Source organism: Neomonachus schauinslandi, chromosome 1, assembly GCF_002201575.2.
Source record: "Neomonachus schauinslandi chromosome 1, ASM220157v2, whole genome shotgun sequence".
Taxonomy (NCBI): Eukaryota; Metazoa; Chordata; class Mammalia; order Carnivora; family Phocidae; genus Neomonachus; species Neomonachus schauinslandi.
The window spans coordinates 101,965,713-101,986,176 of record NC_058403.1 but is presented as its reverse complement, the minus strand read 5'-3'; the positions used below and the strand labels follow the sequence as shown (position 1 = coordinate 101,986,176).

Sequence of the window (20,464 nt, the reverse complement as noted above, 5' to 3'; positions counted from 1 at the left end):
CAGTGCAAGGATGCAAAGATAAGAGATTTCAACAGCATTTCAGGAAATCTTTCTGGACTGATTAGTGTAAGTGTCTGAAATGGAAAACATCAGAAATACAAACGGGAAAGAAAACATCCAAAAAAGTATCCGTTCAGTGATACAATGGAAAGATACCAGGTTATTTAACCTCTGTTTCCACTAATAATTGAAAAGCTCTTCCGAGGGGATAAAATAAGAGGCAAAAACTTGAAAAAACCTGCACAGTGTATTTATGCACTTGACATCCAAAAGTGTACAATTTATCTTATAGAATGATGTTTTCATATTTTGATCTTGTGGCAAACCTATGGTTGTTTCAATAGGAAAATAACTAGTATCAGTATACTTGGGTTTTCTTTTGGGTATTTTTTTGTTTTTAAGAAAATTCACACAATTTGCCTGATGAACAAATAAGTTCTGTACTTCTGGTTCCCAGAGTTTAAAAGCCTCCAACTCCTCCGCACTGGAATGCTGCCTATAAACCTTAGAGTAAAGCTGTCTTCCTTAAGAGCTGAGGAGAGAAATAAGAGTGACTTCTATTTTCCTAAAGGAAGAGTGCTTTTCCACAGGGAGCTCCAGAATCCCAGTTGCATTCCCTGGTGGATGCTGTTAATGGTGATGATGCCGATATCACTAGGCAATAGATTGCACTGAAGCGAGGGGTTCATTAAATGCTTCAAAACAGGCATCCTGGCAAGGCTTTGGCAAGGCCAGGCAGCTGCAGATGAAATCCTCCTGGATCCAGAGTCTGGCCATCCGCATGGAACAGATGTGTACTCAGAGAAGAACCCACTCTGTGTTCCATCTAGCTACTTGATCTGTTCAATTGCTTAAAGCCAGAGTTCTCAAAGTATCTGAACCAGCAGCATCAGCAGCATCTGGGAACTTGTTAAAAAATGCGTTTTCTCAGCTGCAACCCAGACCTTCTGAATGAGAAAAATAGTGTCATTACAAGCTCTCCAGGTGATTCTCATGCATAATCAAGTTTGAGAACTACCAGATTCAAGAAATTTGTGACAGAGGGCCACTTTGTACGTGTGTCCGCCTCTGCAGTTCTCCACGTGGCATACTGGTGTTCCAGCAATCTCCTGGCATCCTGAGTTTCTTTACGGGCCATGGGGTACCAGGGTATTCATCAGCTTCTGGAATAATGCAGCCCTCCCCACCCCCGTTCTTAGGAAGTTTTTCCTCAGCGGTGATTCCCATGCACCCTGAAGTGTGAGAAGCCCTGACCAGGCAGCAGTTGAGCAGTGCAGAAAGGAAGATGCCAGAAGGGGGATCTTCCAGGATTAGAAGTGAACTGAGTACTGAGAAGGTTAGCATTATAAAACAGGCACATCCAGGGGCACCTGGGTGGCTCAGTGGCTTAAGTGTCTGCCTTCGGTTCAGGTCGTGATCTCAGGGTCCTGGGATCGAGCCCCGAATCTCTGCTCAGCAAGGAGTCTGCTTCTGTCTATCCCTCTGCCCCTCCTCCCCATTCGTGTGCTCTCTTTCCCTCTCCCCCTCTCTCTCTCAAATAAATAAAATCTTAAAAAAACAAGCACATCCAATAATAAAAGGTTATTTCTGTTCCCTTGGTGAACAAGTAAAAGTAAGAAACAAGTGGAACTGGGGTGGAGGGGAAGATCAATCCAGGGAAAAGCTGGAAGACAGAAAATTTGGGGGAAACCGTTTTCTTTCTCCCAGGCCCACAACTGAATCCCGGCCTGGCCAGATTATTGCTGCTCCCCAGCTCACATCTGCCTTTATTCCTACAGACTGCTGTGCCATTCCCATCAGTTGGGTCCTCTGATTTTCTAGACCAAACTTCTTTAAACGTCTTCCTCCTTTGGGGAGTTTAAGGAACACCGCCCTTTTTATCAGACAGGCCCTTTCCGGCTACGTGGGTTTCATCATCTGTGCAGGAGTCAGAAGGAAGCAGCTGTTTGCAGCGTCCTGAGTGCCAGCTGGGTTGAGGTCTAGGATGTTATTTCCCAAAGTGTGTTCCTGAGAGGCCTGGTGGCCCCACAGCTACCCCCACAAAAAATACAGTGTGTCACATAAATTTTAGAAATGCACAAGATACCCCCAGTCTTCCATTTACAAATTTATGTGCAGGTTAGCATGTGAAAGACAAGGTGGCCCCCGCTTCAGAGGCCAGAGACCACAGGCAGGGCCAGAGGTGGGGACTTCGGAATGGTATCCATGTGTAAGGGACAGGCACTGCCCCGTCCTGAAGAAAGTGTGCAGAGGACGTGGGGACATACCACGTTTGGAGAGGGCCAGTACCCACGCACGCAGAACATTTTGCTTTTTCTTTCTTTTACCCAACAGCCCTCTCTGTTCTTATCAAGCTTGGGGAATGGCAGTTGAGCAGTGCCACGGTGGGAAGGGCTGAGCATCGGTGTTTGGGGGCTGGAAGCGCTCAGTGGTCTGTGTTCTGAGATCGTGGCTCACGTGGTGCCCTCAGAAGCCATTGTGAGTCTTATCTGCCCGGGCACAGGGGCTGGCAGTAGGGAATTCGGCGACAGGCGAGGACAAAAACTCACTGCCTGTGGCTGGACAATGGTGAATTTCTGAGCACATTTTTACTCTCCTCTTGGTCTTGAATAGGCTTTCTGTCTCACAGTGATGAGCCACTATTCCTCAGCTGCCCATTTGCTTTTTGCAAGCAGTTATCCATTTTCCATGTTTTCCTTTTGTTTTAAGAGGGTAGTTTCCAAGGCCATTTTAGGAATGGACATGGCTCCACATGCCAGAAGCCCAGCCAACAGTGTAGTTTTGAGTCTGCCTCTTCCTTTTCCTGGACACTTCCCTGTTCCTCACACTGGGGCACATTTGGGCTTCGGGAGGTTGGAGGACATAATTGCCCTGCAGGTATAATTCCTTAAAGAACAAAAGAATTTTGAAACTACCCCCCCACCCCCCCGCACACACACACACACACGTGGGCAACTGAAAGGAAAATAATTTCAGTTGTTGAATTTAAAGAGAAAAACTGTTTCACTAGTCAGTTGAATTATAGTTAGTTGAAATGTTAGGCATTTGTTCCAAAAGGAAGATTAAGCAGTGGTATCAAGGAGAGTGGCTCTGATGAGAAGGTATTTGTTTTGTAAATATTTACGGCTATGATTGGGCCTTGGTGTGTATGTTTTCTCCTTTTCTGAAGCACATCACACCCATTTCTGGAAAGAAGTAGATCCATAACTCGAAAGTCCCACATCATATCTCCAACATGGCACCCACCATTATTTGCCTGGACACCTCACTCATCAGTGTGGAAGGGCAGAAAGATCCGGCACCAGAAGGATGGCCTTGAATCCTAGGTCTTCTGTCTAACAGGAGGGTAACCTTCCTTCACCCTCCAGTCCCTCATCTTCAAAGCAGGAACTGTTAGAGGATTAACCATAATAGCTACCATTTATCACACATTTACATTACCACCACCACTGCTGCTAAGCAATTTCCATAAATTTCCTCACTTTCCTCCCAACATCCAGTGAGATCTTTTACCTCTGGACTAGGAAGGGCTTTCCAAGCGCAGTGCCTTCAATGACACTTCAAAGAAAGCAATCTATTGACTTAACTACATTAATACTTAGATTTAAACTCAAAAAAGGACTAATATGCTTAATATAAAAATTTCAAAACTTTAGATCTTTATAGAAAAATAAACAAAGCTAGAAGTAATTCAGAGAAAAGCAAGTACAGTAACTAAAAAAAATCTAAATATTTTCACTGCTAATCCAAGAAATTGACATAAAAGAATACCACTTTTTGCCTATCAAATAAAAATAACAGCATTTTTTTTTTTTCAGTGAAAATAACTCAGCGTTAGCCAGGACGTAGTGAAAGCAACACCCTTTTACGTTGCTGGTGGGCATGTAAATTGGAACAGCTTTTCTCTAGAGCAATGTGACAAAATGTGTCAAGAGCTTCAACAAATGTTCACACTCAGTTGATCTGGTAATTCCACATCCAGGAACTTTTCCTGAGGAAATAATCAGACACATGGGCAGGGATTTATATAAAAATGCTAACTTCTGTGTTACTTTTCATTGGATACAACCCAAATGACTAACAATAGGAGGTAGCTCCATAGGATAGAATGATATACAACCATTAAAAATTGCGTTTTAAAGAATGTTAAATGATATGAGGGAATTTTCAGAATGAATAAACAATATGATCCCAGTTTTATAAAAAGGAAAAAATACATAAGCTAAAAAGCTAAAAAGAGCTATCCCCAAAAACCCGAAATGTTAGCAGTGATCTGTATCTAAGGGGTGGGATTATGGGTGATATATATATTATTTACACTTTTCTTGATTAGTTCAGTGGGATCCAGAGAGAAAAGGGTGTGAGAGAGTGTGTATTATAAAACAGTCCTCTTCAACTGGTCATGAAATATCCAAGTATGGAGAATTGTAATTAATGTCAATAGAAATATTTTTAAGGCCTTCTCCAGTATTGATAGCTCTAGTGGACCAAGTAAATCAGGAAAGATAGACATGGAATCAAGGGTGCGTTCACACATTCACCCCTGGGATAGGTATTTTCTTCAAATAAAACCTCTGCCCGGCTAATGTTGGGCACCAGCATTTTGTTGAACTTTAGTCATTAACATTCATATTACCTGCTGATTTTGTTTTTGGATATTCAATTTCACTCAACAGTTTTCTGACTGTAAAGATTATTGGGTGAAAATCTCTTTTGTATTTTATATGAATTAAGAATTAGGTTCACGGGATGCCTGGGTGGCTCAGTTGTTAAGTATCTGCCTTCGGCTCAGGTCATGATCCCAGGGTCCTGGGATCGAGCCCCACGTCAGGCTCCCTGCTTCGCAAGAAGCCTGCTTCTCCCTCTCCCACTCCCCTGCTTGTGTTCCCTCTCTCGCTGTCTCTCTCTCTCTCTGTCAAAATAAATAAATAAAATCTCTAAAAAAAAGAATTAGGTTCACTAACTACACTAAATCTGCCTGGCAGATATTGGGATTTTGAAATGAACTTATAAAGATGACAAATTATATCAAATGGTTCTGTTTTGGCAGAACCATCACAAATACCAGCCTGCATATTTGGGAGGGTGGGTCGCTTTAATTAAATAAATTTAATAAGGGGCGCCTGAGTGGCTCAGTCGTTAAGCGTCTGCCTTCGGCTCGGGTCATGATCCCAGGGTCCTGGGATCGAGTCCCACATCGGGCTCCCTGCTCGGCGGGAAGCCTGCTTCTCCCTCTCCTGCTCCCCCTGTTTGTGTTCCTGCTCTTACTATCTCTCTCTCTGTCAAATAAATAAATAAAATCTTAAAAAATAAATAAATAAATAAATAAATAAATAAATTTAATAAAACTAAAAGTCGTCTTGCTCTCCTTTACAACCTTACGGTTACTTTGTCGTGCTCGGCCCGCGACAATGTATCAGCATCGCATCTGTAGCTATATGAAGCAGTCTTCTACTGCGGGGGGCCATACGCACGCACACATACACTATAGCTCTTGGGCATGACACAGCTCCAGTTGGGACATGCCGAAATGGACAGCTATCCAAATAAATAGATACAGGTATAATCCGTAAGTGTGAGAGTCGAAAGGATGCTATGGTTGCCAAAAATTGGAAAATGTTAGGGAAAAGGAGAACAGAGATGAGGGGTCCTTGAAGTAGAAGTTCGCAAACCTATCAAAACTAAAAATCTGCTGCTGGAGCCTGGAGTGTGTATTTTACACTTGATCTTAGCCAGAGACCAAGAAGCTATGGGAATGTGTGTTTTAAAGGCTGCGGGAAATTGGGAAATTCTGACGCGAACTGTGGAAGCTGGCAGCTGAGAACCACTGTCTCAGCAGCACTGTGCTCTCATGTATTTTATTCTGCTCTGTTGAATATGGGGCCCCCCAGCCCCCTGGCTGCGGAGCTCATGAAATGCAGCTAGTGTGACCTAGGAATTGAACTTTTAATTAATTAATTTTTCATCTAAATGTAAATAGTCACTCGGGGGTGAAAAGAGACCCTTCCGGCAGGTTGTGCGTCTCGTCACTGACACAGTGATGCTCGGATGGTAGCTCAGAGCTTTCACGTGTAACTTCTGGGTACTGGGCAGCAGCTGTGGCTCCAGAACCTCCTACGGGGAGAATCAAGGGCCATCTTGCCTTCCGTAGCCACGCTCAATCCTGTGAGCTGCTTTTGGTAATAAAATTCGCTTATTGTCTTCAGCCCCCACTCAGAACATCCGAAGGTGCTTTTCCCATCCTTCATCATCCCACAGAACAGATAACCAAGCTCTTGTTCTCACCCCAGGATTTCTCACTCACTATGTTTGTTTTTGTAGTTGTTTTATTTTTAACTAAGGAGACCATCTCTAATCTTCTCCCCTGTTGTTTAAAGGGTATAAAAGTTCAGCATGGTGAGATTTTATGGGACTTTTATGGGAAGCCAAATGTTGTAAACATATCCAAATTATCACAGTAGTATAGTTTCCCACATCCTTTTGCTACGCACACCGACCCTGACTTCCCTTCAAAATATGAAACAGATGGGCCCAGTTAGAATTCTCCAGCTATTCCAGGCCCTGTGTTAGGGTTCTGAACCTGGTGAGATCAGGAGAACTCTTGAACCAAGACTGTAAGCTAAGTGCAGTCAGCGGCTGCGATGATCCAGCCTGGGCTGGGTTCCACATTGTAATGTGGTGGCACCTGCCATCTCCTAGAGGCTTGGTGCATATTGGCTGAATGAATTAATATTCTTGCAATAGAGAAAGTGGGCCAAAGAGACGATATGCAGAAGAGAGAAGACAAGATCCTGGGAAAGGCCACATTTGGGATAAAAGTGATTTGATTTGGGACAAAGTGCTTGCCCTCCACGACTTTACTCTTACCTGCTGTCAAATCTAGCAGGTAAGAAGAAGAAAGATTGCAGCACCCAATAATCTAGTTATCTTCTGGTGACCACCATTTAATACCACCATGGTGATTTCCTAGACCCGTGATCGTGAAAGGCTCTGAAGAAATGAAATTGCTTGCGGAGGTGAAACCAGGGAAGATTGGGTGAATTTCAGCTCTTCATAATTCCCATGTTCTTGTGCTGTGGTCTATTGGTGTTTCCTCTGAGGTTGCAGTTCTAAGAAACTTAGCAGTTAGACAGGCTATGGCTGTGATGGATCTGCCCGCTTATCAGCATTTTTTATTTTCCTGAAATTTTAGGCACAGAAAAATGAGAGAGAATCTATCCGACAGAAGTTGGCACTTGGAAGTTTCTTTGATGATGGCCCAGGAATTTATACCAGCTGTAGCAAAAGTGGGAAGCCAAGCCTTTCCTCTCGGTGAGTGTTCTTTTGAGTTGATTTTCTGATATGTCCCTAATGGATTTTGTCATCTGACTATACGTTTAATAAAAGATATCTTTTAAGCCCTTGAGTATTTTTCCCCATAATACTACCACTTTATTTGGATTCTAGACAGCCCCCTCCCCACCTGTTGGGTTTGTTTTTTGCTTTTTAGTTTTCGCCTAGCCACTTGAGGTCATATTTCTATATTTCATTTTTTTTTCCTAAGCACAATTCTGATTTTGCACTTTGATGGGGGAATCAAGCCACACTCTTAATCAAGCCAACTGATGCTTAGAGAAGTGTGGCAGACCACCAGAATTCCCATTAAGCAGTCCCAAAGCATCCAGCATCCCCCCCGCCAGCCCCTGATGCATTTGATTGCAATGAATACTGGTAACTGAGAAATACAATTCTCACTTTGATCATTCGATGTTTATTACAGTACTTAACCTGTCCTCCAGGCATTTTTCCTTAATCTTAATTTTTTTCAGGATATCATTGCTCATTTATTATAATTTATTTCAGGATACCATTGGTGATTTGCATAGCTTTTAATTCCAGTTAAAACATATTAAAAAACATATTAAAATTATAATTTTACCTAGAAAACAGGGCTGTAGACTAGAGCTTCCCAAACTTTAATATGCATATGAATCACTCCCTGTATAAATACTGGCTATATTTACCATGTTAAGCCAGGTGTGGGAGACACATGATAGCGTTCATGCATTTATTCAACCAACAGATTTCCACTCTCTCCTTACTGTGATGCCCAGAATTAGACGCTTTAACGTCTATTTAAATCTATTCTGTCTGGCTTTCCGTGAGCCTTGTATTTCAGTCTCATCCTTAGAGACTCATCTGAATCAGCAAAAATCAGAAAGCACACACACGCTCTCATATATGCACATGTAGGAGTCACCGCTGCGGGTTCATACGTGGAGGCAGGAGTTGCAGAATCACGGCATCTCATCCTCGGCTGGGTGCTGGTTGGGTCTCCTAGAATTCCCTCACTTTTCTCACGTGTCATTCCAGAGCTGGAAGGCCAGCCTTCCCTTTGCTGGAAAGCACCTCTTTCCCCTCCCAGTAGGGTGTGGCAGGAGGAGCTCTCGCCTGGGGACCGGGAGACTGAGGATTAGTCCTAGTCAGTTTCTGATTTTGAGACTTTAACAATTTCGTTGTACCATGCCTCAGTTTCTTTGTTTTTTGTAAAATGAGATTTGACCATATAGATCTCTACTGCTTTTCTCTAATATTCCCCAAAGCCCCAAAAAGTTTTCTTCTAGAAGCCCCATCTCTCTGCTCAGCGAAGTCACATTCATCTGGCCCAAATGGGAGGTTTTGTTTTTAAAATCAAAGTTACACACACACATACACACACACGTGCATATAAGGCTCTGAAAATAGCATTAACAATAACTACGAGATGTATAATAACAACACAGATACAGTCCCCTGTCCCATCTGTCTCTATCTTGTCCCACTCTCCAGAAACAATAACTTTTAACTCTTAACACTAACTTTTAACTCCTTTTTAATAAAAGGTAATTTACCTATATATCTCTAAGTAAAATGCCTATTTTCTTAGTCTTTGCTTTAAATAACCATCTACTGACTACCAACTATAGAAAATGACGATTCACATCTTTTGCAGCCTTCCCACAGACATGTCAATATAACTCCCCATATTCTCCCTTTATAATTATTTCATAATCTGGGGTCAAATAACGTTCATTGTTTACATTATTAAGATCATTGATTATTTACACTGAACCATGTAGTAAGCTGTGATTACTTGAGAAGCATCACTGTTTGTCTTGAAATGAGAACTGCCCCATTTTTTTCCCTTTGCCAGTCCATGGTTTTGACTGCTGTATTATCTTCCACTGTGTGAGTCTATCACACTTCATTCAGCCACTCTTCTGACTATAGGCACTGAGTTGTTTCGGGGGTTTTGCTCTTGTAAACAGCACTGCTTGTAAACACTCTTGAACATGTCTCCTGCTGCCCACGTGCAAGAGCTTCTCTTTGGTGCACACCTAGAAACAGAATTACTAGGAAAATACGTGAATGTTCACCTTCAGAAGATAATGCCAGAAGTGTTCTCCAGAGTGGTTGCAGCAAGTTACACTGCTCCAGCAAGGTTGCAGAGATCCTGTGGATCCATAGTCTTTCTCACACGATATTGCTCATCCCTTTTATGTTTGTGTTAATTCAGTGGGTATTAAATAGTATTTCATTGTGTTTATTAGCCATCTTTGCTTTCCCTTCTGTGAAATGTCAGTTTGGGTCTTACGTCCAAATTTCTGTTGTATTCTTTATGCTTTTTAAAATTGTTTTATCAATGTTCTTTTGTCATGATACTCATCCTTAATATGTTGTATGTATTGCAAATATCTTTTCCCAGGTTGTAGCCTGTCTTTTCACTTCCTCACTGTGTCTTTTATGACCAGTGTTCTTTTTATCAAATTTTCATAGTCCATGTTTTCTGTGTCTTGTACAAAAAATCTTCTACCCCAGGGTCCAAAAGACATTAACCTAGATTTCCTACCAAGAGTTGAAAGTGATTTTTTAAAGTCTGTAATCAATCAGGAGTTGGTTTCTTGATATGGCTATGGAGGAGATGTCTAATTTCATCTTTTTCCATTCACATGACCATTTTTTCCATCCTGTTTATTAAACAATCCCTCTTTTACTCACTGATCTGACAGACCACTTCTGTATATACTATACATTAATGGGAATACATTCTGTTTCATTGGTTAGTGTTTCTATCCCAGCACCAATACCATACAGTCTTAATTACCGTAGCCTCAAAATAAGTCCTAATTACGCAGGTCCCTCTCCTCTTTTTCTTCAGAAGTGTGCTACCGGTTCTTGCTTTTGTATTCTTCCATATCAACTTTAAATCATTTAATCAAGTGCAGCAAAATACTCTCTTGGGATTTTGACTAGAATTGTATTGAATCTATAGATCAATTCAGGGAAGAATGCCTTTTCACAATATTGTATCTCCCTACCCATCAACATGGCCTTTGTCTCCTTTATTTAGATCTTATTGAGTATCTCTTAATAAGGTTCGTAATTTCTCATTTACAGGTATTGTACATCCTTTGTTGTATTTATTTCTAGATACTTGGCATTCTGATATTATTTTAAGTTCTCTTTGATAATGCATTCTTGTTGCTTTGCTGCTGGTGAGCAGAAATGCAGCTTAGTTTTTATACTAGCCTTAAATACATCCACTTCGTTATATTGTTCCTACTATTTGTCTGCCCTCCTGTTACTTCTAATAAAGTTGTCTGTAGATTCTTTGGGTTTTTTAAATACTGTCATCTGAAAAACAGCAGCTTTATTTATTGCTTTCCAATCCTCACGCCTCTGGTTTTTTTCTTTTATGGCATGGGTAGCGCCCTAATACATTAAGGATTAAAAATGGTAGTAGTTGGAATCTTTAGCTCATTTCTCATATTAAATGAATACTTCTAGTGTTTCCTCATTTAGGATGATGTTAATTTTAGGTTTTCTTTAACGTCTCTCTTTATATGAGTTAATTATATTCCCTTATATTCATAATTTGTAAAGAATTTTTATCATGACTAGGCGTATAACTATTACATGCTTTTTCTGCATCTGTTGAGATCATTATAGGATTACCTCTGTTAATCTATTAATGAATTACTGTATAGATTTTTAAAATATTGAACAATCTTTGCATACCTAGTATAAAGCAAAATTGGTTGGATTTTTTTTTCAGACACTATTGAATCTTATTTATAATATTTTGTTTAGGATTACTACACTTATATTCATGAGTGACATGGGTCTGCTATATTCTTTTCTTATGGTATTTTTTTCTTGTTTTTGTATCAGGGCAAGCCTGGCTTAAAAATTAGTTGGCTACAAATAATACATTATATGTTAAAAAGAAAAAAAAAGAAGATAGTAGGAAGGGAAAATTGAAGAGGGGGAAATCAGAGGGGGGGGATGAGCCATGAGAAACTGTGGACTCTGAGAAACAAACTGAGGGTTCTAGAGGGGAGGGGGGTGGGGGATGGGTTAGCCTGGTGATGGGTATTAAGGAGGGCACGTATTGAATGGAGCACTGGGTGTTATATGCAAACAATGAATCATGGAACACTACATCAAAAACTGATGATGTAATGTGTGGTGATTAACATAACATAATAAAATAAAATTTTAAAAAATTAGTTGGTTACATTATTACATAATGTCTAAGAAAAGTCTGCATAATATTAGAATATGCTATTTCTCACCTGTATAACTCTCATGCCTGGTATTTACTTTGTGTGTTTGCTTTAACTGCTTCCAGTTTTTAGATGGTGTTAAGATTGTACATGCTTCTTATTTCTTCTTAAGTCCGTTCTGGTGGGTTGTATTTTTCTAAAAATTTGTCCCACTTTGTTTAAGTTTTCAAAAATTTTTGAAATGATGCTTTCTCATTTTACAGTAGGTATTGATTATAGGTAAATTGTTTAAAATGTTTTCTTCTGATTTCTACATTGTCCATGATGTTTTCTGAGTTTATTTTTGTTTGTTTTGATTTCTGCCCATCAACAATTAAGTGTAAAATGCTAAATACTGTAAGTGAACTCTATGGTTGGGGCTTGGTGACATACATTGTTTCCTCCGAGGGACCTTCCCTGACCTCCCAATTAAAAAGTGAACACCCAACATACCTATCACTTTCTCTCCTCTTACCCTGCTTATCCTCTTACCCTAATTTGCTTTCATTTGGGGTCCTTATCACTACCTAATATTGTATTACATAGATATTTTTTCTTCTTTTGATTCATTCTTTGTCTTTGTCTAAAACTAAAATATGGGCTCCAAGAGAGCAGGTCTATTTTGTTCTCCACCATAACTATTGACTAAACAGTGCCTAATACAGGGATGCCTGGGTGGCTCAGTTGGTTAAGCGACTGACTCTTGATTTCGGCCCAGGTCCTGATCTCAGGGTCCTGGGTTCTAGCCCTGTGTCGGGCTCCATGCTTGGTGGGGAGTCTGCTTGAGGATTCTCTCTCTCTCCCTTTCCCCTCTCCCCCCTCCCCCTGCTCACATGCTCTCTCTCTCTCTCAAATAAATGAATCTTTAAAAAAAATAAAAATAATTAGTGCCTAATACATAGTCCCTAAAGATTTGTTAAATTTTGTTGAATTAAGGAATTGTGAACTTCCCCTTAGAATGGTCAAATAAAAATGCAACTATTTCATTAGGGTGCCTCCAAATAAAAGTATGTAAAGCCCTTTTCTTTTGGACTCTAAGTTGCCACCGAGAACTCTCCAACCTCATCCTGAGGGGTTTTAAGCCTGGCTGCCAGTATTTTAAGGCTCTAGCAGGGGAATGGTTGAAGGTTCGTCATGTACAATGTTATTGAATTCCTTTGATGTCAGTAAAGGCCCTCCGTTTGATACTTCAGCTGTGCTGAGTGTGCCCCATTGCAGAGCTCCCCTGGTTCAACCTCTTGAGATAGTAAACTTCCTCGTTCTCCCAGGCCACAGTGGACAGGGCAAATAGAGGGTCTGGATAGTCCTTTCGGTTGCTCAGTGAGTCTTTCTTGGTGTGCAGGGCCAGCGCACTCCCCGGGCTGCAGTGTACCTGAGCGTGTCTGGGCCTCAGCAGTGCTCGTGTATGTACTTCCTCGCCCAGCCATCCTGCAAGCACCCAGCAAATTGAAATCTTAAGTCAAATACCTCTCACCCATCTGCATTTTATCTTCCAACATTTTTTCACACCCTCTCGTGTGCTATTGTCTCCTTTCCCACTTTCTTTGTCCCTAGAGGTTTATGCCTTCTTTCTTCCTTTAGTATTATTTTACCAGGATTTCAGAAGAGAGACTAGACAAATACCTGTGTTCAAAATGCCATGTTGAACTAGAAGTCTCTTGAAAGTTTGGGCCAGATGGCTTCCTGGAGGATGGTTTTCATTATTTCTAATAGCAGAAGTATCTTCTCAAATAAAATCCTGTGCAGAAACCCTGTGTGTAAAACCAAGCTGTCCTCCTGTGGTTTGGGAAGACAGAAGAAGAGGGTCTGGGATACCCCTGCCCTGAAAATGCCTCCCTGTCATTTCCCCTCAGTGCCCCTCCCCAGGCCTCCACCGGAGGGCCCCTCTCCAGCACTCCCTACACGCCCCCAAAGCCTACCCGAAACTCTTCAGGCAGAGCCAAATTTGAAAATCACTGAGTCATCTACCCCCGGTGTAGACACAGCTATTGAAACACATATGGATCTCACAGTAGCTCATAACAAGCTCCGCTTGTTGACTCGCCATAAGGAAGATTATTTATATCCTGTTTTTTCAGATGTTTTCATCTCCACATTCTGGGATGAGATCATCCTCGGTGAGAACACGGTGACTTTTTGGATACCCTTTAGGATGATGGCTAATGATGAGACTTAATGTTTCTAAGAAATATCACTTTATCCCTGTAAATAGAAAGTCTGCAAAGACTGACTGTCATTTCCCCTTGTCAGTAATAATGTAAGAGAAAAGCCTCAGGAAATGTTCAGTTGCGATTGGGTAACCCACATTCGCCATCCCTATTAGAATTAATTTTTTTCTAATGTATTACAATCCCTGAAATTCTTCACTGAGCCGGAAATACCTCACCTCTTACTTACAAAAGCACTTGAGGGACGTTAGAACTTGGAAGTCCATTAATATGGTGCTCCAGAATGCACGAGAGTACATGTGCTGAATTATTAAATCATCAGAACCAGGTAAATCTTTTTTGACTGTATGACTCCAAAGAGCTCAGTGCTCAATTTTAAATGAGGCCGAGGACTTAAAATTAATTGGCCAAGCAATGGATTCTGAGGTGCTGAGCTTACTTTTAAGATGAGACGTCCCCAAGTAAGTGGGACCTTTGGCAAAATCATGGAGTTCTATTTATGTATTTTAAAGAAGGTGCATTCACCTGTAAAAATTATCTTCATACACACTGTGTGAGAAATTGTGAAGTAAGCTGAGGGTCTTCTGGGAAGACATGTATGAGCTGTTCCTGTGAGTGTAAGGGCCTCCAAGTTGCCCTTTGGGTTTCAGCCCCACTGAATTTTTCTAATTGGTGCTGTCTCCCAAAGCACTTCTTAAAAGAGTGACAAGCTGTTAAATGTAAGCGAGGCTTATAATAATCCCATAAAGACATTTCATGCCTAATACTGCAACAAAAGAAATTTTGATATTGCTTCATAACTCAACTAATTAAATTTGACTTACACTGAAATACAGCAAATATAGGAGGCGCCATTTCTTCTTCAGAACATGCTAATCCACACATAATCAGCCTTTTCGAACTGAGACCATATGACCTTTGTTATTTTTCCCTGTTTAGAATGTTTCGGCGAAAGCTTTAAGAAAGCTTAAAAGGAAAGGAGAAAAGTGAATTACCTACTCTACTTTTGAAATAGGTTTCTAAGAAATATTCAGTGTAGTCACGTTCTTGAAAAAAAAAAATACTCCTTTTCTCTTAATACTAGTATCATACTTTCCTATAAACTATTTTTTTCATTGACGAAATTAATCTTGAATCACCGTAATATTTTGGGACTCTGAGTTGGTACAGCTCGGTGTTATTAAAGGCCTGGGGCCGGCTTGACTGCTGTGGGAGCACAGACAGAGCGGTCATTGTAACAGACAGCGGGGAGACCTTTCATTTTTCAGACATTACACCCTGATCTGATGTTGCGGAGAAAACGTCTGTGGCCTTCTCCATTCTCCTCGCCCCAGACTAACCATAAAATAAACCTGACTCTTCCCTCTCTTCTTACCTTACTCCAAGATAGATTTTTATTTACATACATATACATATAAATATAAATACCATCTTTTTCATGAAGTATACAGCAGGAAGGTGGCACCTGGAAGAGGCTATACCCTTCTCTCTAAACACTGTAAATATTATGAGAAACAAATTCCCCAGAGAGCTTTTGAGCAGCTGGTTTGAATAATGATTACTGTTTACGCATCTCAACCATTCCAACATCCCCAACATCCCCGAATCAGAACCCATTTCTTTGTTATTCTTACAGGTTTCTTGGTGAATGGCTGAGACCAGACCAATCATAGATGCCTATCCCCTTCTCTTGGGTTTGGGCTGGGAATGGAGGCTGGGGAGGCACCCAGCCCAGGGAGTTGTATCAGCTGGACAGATAACAGTGATGGAGAGAACCTTTAAAGAAATTGGATTCACAGGAGCTTTGACTATGAGGAATTGGGAATCTGCATATACATAGCCACAGAATCCCAAGTTGAACCAGCATCATTTTGCCAGGAAAGTAAATCATCCTTTTGTCTCCAACAGTAACAATTTTTGCATTATTTCCTGGAGAAAGAAGCAGCGTAGTCCTATATACCCAGCATGGGTGAGGAAAGAGGTAATCCCATTTCAATGCAATGAAATTTGCTTTCCATGGCATCTCTCTTGAAGTAATAGGTACATACTGTAGCAACCTATTTATAACATGCAACGTATCTTTTAAACTTCATATTAATCTCCTACACATGTACCAATAATTTGCTTAGGAAACCCTTCGTGTAAGTAATTCCAAGATATATGTCATTGTAAATGGTAGTTTACAAATTATTTTTTTATGCTGTTTGAAAAACAATTAGGTAATCTACAGGAAACCTGTCATTTTTTTATGTCCTCCTCCAAGGATTACCTCTACTATTCTAAAATAGCACACAATTTTAAAAGTAAAGCAAGATTTGAAGTGGATCTTTTGAGGAGTCATAAGATTAAAATGGCAAAACAAATTTAATTATATAAGCAATTCTTCTCTCTCACAAACCTGAAAGAAAAGCAAAATGGTATTTGTGAAATTTTCTTTGTCTAATAAATAGCCTCACTTTACAATAATGCCAATGACCCCAGTTTAATTAGGTGCAATTAATTTTGTGCAAGCGAAAGTTGACATCTTGCTAGAGGCAAAGCCAGCTGTACTGTACCCTGTCTTACGAATTTTTTTATTATCGCCAATGAGAATTCAATTGTTGGAACTGTTGCAAAAGGGTGGGAGGCAGGGAGGAAAAGGCCACAGGGCTCCATTTTATATTTAAAAATGGCTCCAGTGGACAGCTAAATGTTTAAGTAAAAGAGCTTCTAGGAATGATTTTTCATTGGCGCATCATCTCTGACAAGTGATCCTGACTTTATTACTGCTGTTCGCACTCCCTTTGGACACTGTTCCCATACATGTGTCTGGACACATGCAGCTCAGATGAAGACTGCGTTCCTTTGAGAGTTCACAAAAGCATTCACTGCTACAAGAAAACACTCCCACTGACTGCAAGTGGGCTGTGTCATCTGGAGGTTTAACACAGTCCTTTTGTTCAATCTTGGAAAATTTCCGTGCCCCTCACATTGCTCTCGTCCACATTATCACATGCTTTGAAAACCCCCTGCCACCACCATTCCACATGCCTCCTTAACACTTAGGGTTTTTATTTTAGTGATTGAAAGAAGCCTTCTAGACTTATTTGGATATATACTTTTATCACCTGTGTCTTGTACATATTAAAAAAAGTAATATATGTTGGTTAAGATAGTCTGAAACCCTCTTCACGTTCAGAATCCAACTCTCCATTTAACCACTTTGCCTCCGAGTTGTCAGTCTTCGCTTTTCCCCACAGTGTCCCCCTCTGTGCCATCAGGAGATGCTGTGCATCACCTTCCAAGCCACCGGCCTTGTTCTGCAGGTTTGGATGCTGGAGCTTTGTTGTTCTTATCAGAAGGCATGAATACCTGAACTACCAGATCCCACCTCTTCATGAGTGGTCCTTAACTGGTTTGTTGGCTGAGGGGGTGACAGCTCAGTGAAAGTCATGCCACCAGCCGCTGGAGTGGCTGAGATTGTGAGACACCTGTCTTTAAAGATGGCAAAATATGAACAACCACGCTTCTTAGAATCAATGAAATTCAGTAGATCTACGTTCTTTTGAATGACTGTGTATAATTCAAATGACCACAAATTAAATCATGAAAAAGAATGTCTTTGGGGGGGCGCCTGGGTGGCTCAGTCGGTTAAACGGCTGCCTTCGGCTCAGGTCATGACCCCAGGGTCCTGGGATTGAGCCCCACATCGGGCTCCCTGCTCAGCGGGGAGCCTGCTTCTCCCTCTCCTGCTCCCCCTGCTTGCTCTCTCTGTGTCAAATAAATAAATAATTTTAAAAATCTTAAAAAAAAAAAAAAAGAATGTCTTTGGGATAAAGCTTACTCTGCAACCAAGCCTAAGTGATCGCCCAGCTTTTTTAAAACATGAATATAAAAAGTGGTGAAAACAGGATTCAGTGTACAAGAGAGTAAAGGAATTTGCACTTGAGATTGTCATCAAATCCAGTCATACCGCTCAAAACCATGCACAGGCACTGACTCTCCAACTGCCATATCTTTACCCCCGACACATGAACATTATCATCAGTCTGGAAGCAACAAGCATTTCTTCATCTCCAGCAGCTGAAATTCATCTGTATTTATTTGTAACAGGTCAGAAAAATACAAGTTTAAACTCTGTCTGGGCTGAGAGGAGTAAATAAGCAGGCTGGCTTTAAAAGCACAGACATTTAAATGTGTATCAATTACTTCCGAGTCTACGATCTACTGCAGATCGGAGCGGGGAGAATGGGATTGAGACTGGGCCTGGAAGGGATGTCAACATTTGATAAAAGAGTCCATCTCCAGAAATGTTTGCTTAAAAGAACACGGTTCTTGCTGCCCTCCAAGAGGATCTGCTGTCCCAAGCCCCTTGCCAAAACCAAAAGGCCAGCCTGACTCATGTGTGAGTCATGTTCCCTGCATAGCCACCATCTGAGTCAGACACACAACCATCCTCTTCCAGCTGTCAAACATTTCATCCTACTCACCTTTTCTCCAACACACAAGTGCTAATCAACTCACCCATTTTCCCTCCTTTTCCTTTTTTAATTCCTGCTAAATGCCCACACATAACAACTCAGAGGAGATCAAAGGAGAGAAATTCAAAGTCAACTGAATTTCTTCCACCAAAAAAGATCTAGGTATATTTCCTGCCATTTTTTCTATGCATAATATATCTTCACATTTTTGTTTACAAAATTGGAATCATAGTTTACCTACTGTTTTATAGCCTGATTTTTCTTCACTTAACAGTGTATCAGGAACATTTGCCCATGTTCATAACTGCTCTTCTATCATATGTATTTTTACTAGCTGCATAATGGCCATTATATATTTCACCAAATAAACTTAATCAATCTCTTATTGTTAGCCATTGGAATTGTTTCCAGTTTTTTGTTTTGTTTTTGTTTTTTTGCTTTCTTTTTTCATCTTTTCTTTTCTTCCATTCATGAATTTATTCTGTCCTCTTAAAGTGCCCTGGCCTCTCAAAACAGATTCTTCTAGAGTAAAATACCATCTTTGTGACCTGTGCAATTTAACCTCTGAATCCTAGTTTTCTCATATGGAAAAGGAGGCTCATAATACTTTAGTGTATCTAAGGGGTAGAGGTAATATATATATGAAGTGCCTTAACACATAGTAGATGACCCAAAATGGTAACTCTTGGGGTGCCTGGGTGGCTCAGTCAGTGAAGCGTGTGACTCTTGATTTCGACTCAGGTCATGATCTCAAGGTCGTGAGATCAAGCCCTACATCGGGCTCTGCACTAGGCGTGGAACCTACTTAGGATTTTCTCTCTTCCTCTTCCTCTCTCAAAAAAAAAAGTAACTTTTTATTTCAGAATGTAAATTGCTTAGAAATCATTTGGTTTTGATTAAGATGAAAGTAGACCACATTTGGTACCTAAGAGAGATGACTGTTTTATTCCATCGTCATTCCAATATCACAAGAAGCCTCATTCTGGTCTTCAATTAGTGGTAGAAAATATTTCAGGTGAAATGCATTTTTTTCAACATTAAGATCATATAATTCCAAATTTAATTACATGTAAGTGGTCATTAGTGAAGAAACTGGACACTGATGTGAAATTAGAACCAACAGCTGTCTGGGGAATGCAAGTATTTATAGCTCTTGGGAGAATCAGCTGAGGATACAGGGGCTGTGATGCTTCACCAAAGAAAAGCTGATGAATGCCTCTTCCCCTTTTCTATCAGTTTCTTGCGTGGTGAGAAGATTCTGTGGCTGTGTGGTGTTGGATGCCCTCCAGCCATCATGCGAACATGTACAGATGGAAGGTCCAGAACTAGCCTTAGAAAAGGAAGCAGAACAAGAAATTATGTGCAGGATTAGGAGAAAAAAAAAACCTAGAGAGGGCCACTCACACCCCAGCCACCTTTGGAGCTGCCTTCCTCAGCTTTCGCAGAGGAAGCCGAATGCCTGAGTCCTGTAAGATGTGGGGTCAGGATGGGACATAAAGAGACATGGTGTCCCCTCTTGTCCCCAGTCCTCTCTGCGGCATGGAATTTGGAGCTTCCATGAACTTCTCTGGGCATGTGCATGCCAGAGGGTGGGCTTTCCCATCTCTCCTGCCTTTATCTCCCCCGCCCCCCGCCCTGCTCCGATTTCCCAAGACCTTTCTTCTGCAGTTCCCTGCTCAGTCACCCTTCTTGGTTAACACCTTATTTACTAATGGATGTCCAGGTCATAAAAGTATTCTTTTCTCATATAGGGAGTATAGGGGTGGATAGATAGATAGATAGTATCTACTACGTGTTTTTCGAGTTCTCTTCCAATGCTCTATGTAGTCCACATTTCTATTTGTACATTATGATTTAATGATCCAAGCACTTGGTACCTGTTGGAAGACTTGGTACCCGTTAAAAAACCGGATTTCTGTTCGTGGTTCAACTACTAACTATGCATCCACTTAACAGAGGGGTCATGAACTATAAATTCCTTCAGGGGTCAGCAAGAAACATACATGAGTGAAGAAGCCCAGATACAAGGCAATAGGGAGTAGCAGGGACTGTAACAAATTAGAAACTGTTATGCCCTGGCCAAAACGGACAGCAGCTATTCAGCACCAGCCTGTTGGTGCCATGGAGTTTGAAGAGAAGGTATTCCCTGATCCTCAAATGAATGAGTGAACAGTTAAACATCCCTTCTCTAGTATAAAAGTCATTTATATTTTGTGTGTGTCTGTGATGATATATGCTAGACCAGCAATATTCACACCTGTTACATAAATAC

At 40.9% G+C, this 20,464-nt stretch overlaps 1 protein-coding gene across 7 annotated transcripts in view; it reads left to right on the top strand.

Annotated features, from left to right (window-relative positions):
• Positions 1-20,464, top strand: part of LOC110591698 (schwannomin-interacting protein 1) — a 118,878-nt gene that overhangs the window by 83,870 nt on the left and 14,544 nt on the right. For 5 of the 7 annotated variants that reach the window (XM_021702629.2, XM_044915015.1, XM_044915005.1 and 2 more), the window contains exon 2: positions 7,193-7,311. The exons of 1 other annotated variant lie outside the window; for it this stretch is intronic. In XM_021702629.2, coding sequence (XP_021558304.2) covers positions 7,193-7,311 — 119 coding nt within the window. The remainder of the gene's footprint in view (positions 1-7,192; positions 7,312-20,464) is intronic. One more of the 7 variants, XM_044915014.1, reaches the window with a different exon arrangement.